At 35.2% G+C, this 4,195-nt stretch overlaps 1 protein-coding gene across 1 annotated transcript; it reads right to left on the minus strand.

Moving 5' to 3' along the window:
- Positions 1 to 253: 253 nt before the first annotated feature.
- On the minus strand, positions 254 to 4,004 carry LOC104401699 (eukaryotic peptide chain release factor GTP-binding subunit ERF3A-like; the record flags this gene model as incomplete). Its single annotated transcript, XM_010009369.1, has 4 exons — positions 254 to 2,078; positions 2,695 to 2,863; positions 3,289 to 3,378; positions 3,831 to 4,004. Coding segments are annotated over 4 exons (486 nt in total), but the record flags the coding sequence as incomplete, so codon positions are not given.
- Between the last annotated feature and the right edge of the window lie 191 nt (positions 4,005 to 4,195).

Below are 4,195 nucleotides of genomic sequence, written 5' to 3' on the forward strand. Positions count from 1 at the left end.
AGGAATCTAACACTAAGTATTCTCCAGAAATGGTCTTTGCAACTTTCAAGTCCATGAGCTTACTGCAAGGAAGCAGGCAGATATGTGGAAATCTTAAGTCAATCCAGAATATGAACAAGACAGTAAGTTTCCTTGGCATTTAATTTCTTCATTAGTTTAAGATCCAAGGAACTGTGGGGTTTGTTCACTTGGTAGGAAAAAAAAAAAGTTACTTTTAAACTCTGATTTATCAAAAAAAATAGAAGCCCAGAGATTTGCAGGCATAATAAAATTTATTTAAATTCCATGCATTACGGTAGCTACAAGTGTAGTCATATGAAACTGAAGGACAATAACTTCTTCTGTCCATACAATGTAGCTGTAAGTGAAATGAATGGGAGTTCCACAGTTACAAAGAAACAAACAAACAAAAAACAAACAAAAAAAAAACAAACCCCCCAAAAAAAAAACCAAACCAACAACCCAAAAAACCACAAAAACCAAAACAACCCAAAAGGTAAACTGGGTTCAGTTTTGGGTTATCTGTGAATTCAGATACAGTCACTAGACTGTAAACTTTTGGGGGTGGAGATGGGCTTGCCACAATTGTACAACTGAAAATGTTTCGTTTGGGACATCCTGAAGAAGCTCTGAAGATACCTTTAAATACTTACTACCAATACTCTGGGAAATGGGAAAAAAAAAAACCAAACCCCAAAAGATCCATTAGCCTTCATCCTAATTGTTAGAATTAGGACAGCAATTGTAGACAGTCCACTTTCAAAGTGCAGCTAAACAGGATTTTATTATGCAGCTCCTTCAAGTTGCACTGAGTAAGCTTTATTTTGAACCAGTTTTGCTCCGATTTCTCAAGAAAAACTTCACTGGTCCTCAGAAGCTTACATTGCTTTTTGATATGCAAAAATTTACAGACTGTGCTTGATTCTGACCCTCCCATATTTCAGTATGTGCAAACTCTTAGGGATTTAAATAGTCTTTCTCCCTCTCAGTTCAGACTGATCTTTAAAACAGCGAGGATTATCCAGCCCTCTAAATTAAAGCCAGGGTGAACTGAGTAATTTATAACTGGCACTTTTTAATTGGCCCAGTTCTCCCACAAAGTGAAGCTCTTATAAATACTAATAGGCACTATTGCCACAGACTCTCTTATTTTTGCAAGTTTCACTGATTTACTGGTTGTTAGCATTTCTGCAGTTAGGAATTTAATAATGTTGATTTTTTATAACGACACAGTACATAGTTCTAACCTTCAAAATTGACTTAACTGTGTCTAGTAATGATGTTAAGTCAACCTAAATTTGCTGAAGATATTAACAAACGTAAAGCTGATGAAGGTGCCACATTTGCATGAATAGTTTTAAGTTTAAGAATGCGTTCAACAAAGGGAAGGGGCAAACCTAATTCTTTTAATACAAACGTGGTTGAGTGCCCAATTGCCTCATTTAAAACTGTGTGTGTGGGGAGGCTGAGAAGTTTAGAAAAGTCCAAGTAACCGAAGATCTAGGTTACTGGGAAGTTAAAAAGCTAATGCAACTGCGTTACATCCGGATAAAAAACATTATTCAAAAGCAATTCAAATACCGAAAAAGATTTCAAATTGAATAGTTTATTAACATGGTAGTCATCTTTGTAACATGTGCACACACACTCGCACACTCTGAATGATCTGCCTGGAAAAAGAGGTCTTAATATATACGCTGGGGGAAATTAAACATTAAAAATCCTTTAGATTTTCATAATTATAGGCAATTATGTCCACATCACTTACAAAGCTATTGCCGAATCTTTCCAAGGAAGCAGAATTTGGGAGAAAAAAAAATTCTTTTTTGGGAAAATTCAACAGTGGCATAGCAGAGCTCTCAATATGAGAAAGCTGACATAATGTGGACCTTTGCTGTGAAATTTGTCTTTGCAAAATATGGGGGGAAGTTTATCAATGGGCAGAAAATAAGAAGGCGGTGTGAAGTAGGCTTTTGCAGAGTCGATTTTCCTCACAGTATTGTGCGGGGTCATTGAGAAAAATGCTTAGTCCTTCTCTGGAACCAGTTTCAGAACTTTTCCAATTGCAATGGTCTTACCTAAACCAAGGAGACAAACACTAGTGTTACATATATTATGAAAAGAATGTAAAAGTCTCTAATGAACATGAAAACTTTCCTCAAAAATAAGGAAAACAAAATCTTAAAAATAGTAAACCTGCTATTCTCACAGTAAAGAATAAAATGTGGATTGTGGAAAGCTTGCTCTGTATTCTTCCAAGGGGAAGGCAAGGCAGAATAATTCTACCAGATCTGTGTACTGCTTTTCAAGAGAATTTGTTTTAAATGTACCCCACAAGTGTACAAGTTTTACCAGGTTAAAGCCCAACATACAATCCCCCTTATCTTTTCTAACTTTAAATAGAGAAACTATGGTATTCATATTGTAGGTGGACATTCCAGGATGCATTAACAATGCTGGCAAATTTTTGTTTCACAGTGCACATTTCTGCACAGTATTCCTCTAAAATAAAACACATTTTGTTACTAGCAAGAACTCTGCACAATGACAACAATTTGCTTAGATTTACTTTTCCGTTGTTACCAGATGGTGATTTCCACTACACACCAGCATTTTAATACCTCATTGCCATGACTGATTTCCTATTTCACGTAACTATTTCTGCAGCAGCTAGTAACTGCCAATCAGTCTTACCCTCATCCCTTAAGGTAAAGCGACCCATCTGAGGGAAATCTTTGAATGTCTCAAGGCAGATAGTTCCTGCTGTCCTTAAACGGGCAATGCATACTTGATCTTGTTTCACAAAACGGGGCCGTGTCTTACTTTTTTCTCCTGTTTTTTTGTCTACCAAGCAGATTAAGGCCTGTATAAGAGGAAAACAAATTTAAACCCCCAAAACTAAAATAAGGGTTATTTTTTTCTTTGTGAACAAAACTGAAGTGGTTTAAGGAAGAAAATACTTATAAATAAATAATTATTGAAAACCCTGAATCCCAAAATTCTACAAGGTTTCCTGGAGAAGATAAAAATACCACTTCTAACATTTACTGCATAAAGGAGTCAGTCATGGCCTGTCACACTCTTCAGAAGGCTTATGCTAACATTTCTGTTATGTTAACACTTAATTATGCTAACATTGCAGCCATTTCTGGTTGTGTTACAGTACTGAGCAAAGATTCTATTCAAGGCTGGAGCTTTGTTGCATTAGTTGCTCTACAGCTGTATGACAGAACTCACCCCAACAAGGGGATTGTCTATATTAACATCACAACTTAAAAGAACACTTACTGTTATCTCAACTTCTTCAATACAGGTGTGAATGTGCAGCACAGCATTATAACCTGGGCAGATAATGGATTTGTGCTCAATTATCACTATCTGTAAAACAATTAAAAGTGCATTTTTCCTCAATTATAAAAGAGAATAACCAAACACAGACTTATATTAAAATGTACAGCTGAACAATACACACACAACAATTTTTTTTGAAAGAAACCAAATTTATGAGCGGCTAAGTTGTTTATAATATGAAAGTATAAAACTGAAGAGTTGGCCTAACAAGATCTTGCTTTCACAGTTACAGGTATCTAAAACTTCATTGACAAGTTACATTCAAAACAAATAAACAAATGATATTTTAGAACCTCAAATTCATGATGTCAGACTGCCAGGTATATATGTTACTTGCAATTTAGAGATATGACAGTGAGTAAGAAATCTGTACTGAAACTTCAAACTACTGAAGTTTTGGGTTTTTTTTGTTTCACCAATTCTAAACATTTTAATGCTTTTTACCTATCTATACCACAATTAAATGTTAGTTGTTCTACCTGGGCATCAAACGTGCGTCCAGAATGACACAGATTGTTGAGATCACAGAGAATAAATCCTGGAAGGATCTCTTCCTCTTCAATTCCTTTCAGTCTGATCTTCAGATTTTCACCTGGGGCTACTGAATCAGTTTCTACATCATCAGAAAGGATTCCAAGAACTTCCACGTTGTGCTTAAAGAAAGCAAAAGTGCATTTTCTATTGTGAATATTTTTAGCCTGGTACAAAGTCATTTTAACACAACAGGATTTCAATAAATAATTCCAGTACTGTTTAAATTCATTATATTTGGTTATGCGAGCTTCAGAACACTTAAAATATTTGAATTAAGAGTTAGTAATATTTAAACCAGCATATTTAAAAT

This window comes from Nestor notabilis, unplaced genomic scaffold (assembly GCF_000696875.1).
Source record: "Nestor notabilis isolate BGI_N333 unplaced genomic scaffold, ASM69687v1 scaffold33910, whole genome shotgun sequence".
NCBI lineage: Eukaryota > Metazoa > Chordata > Aves > Psittaciformes > Psittacidae > Nestor > Nestor notabilis.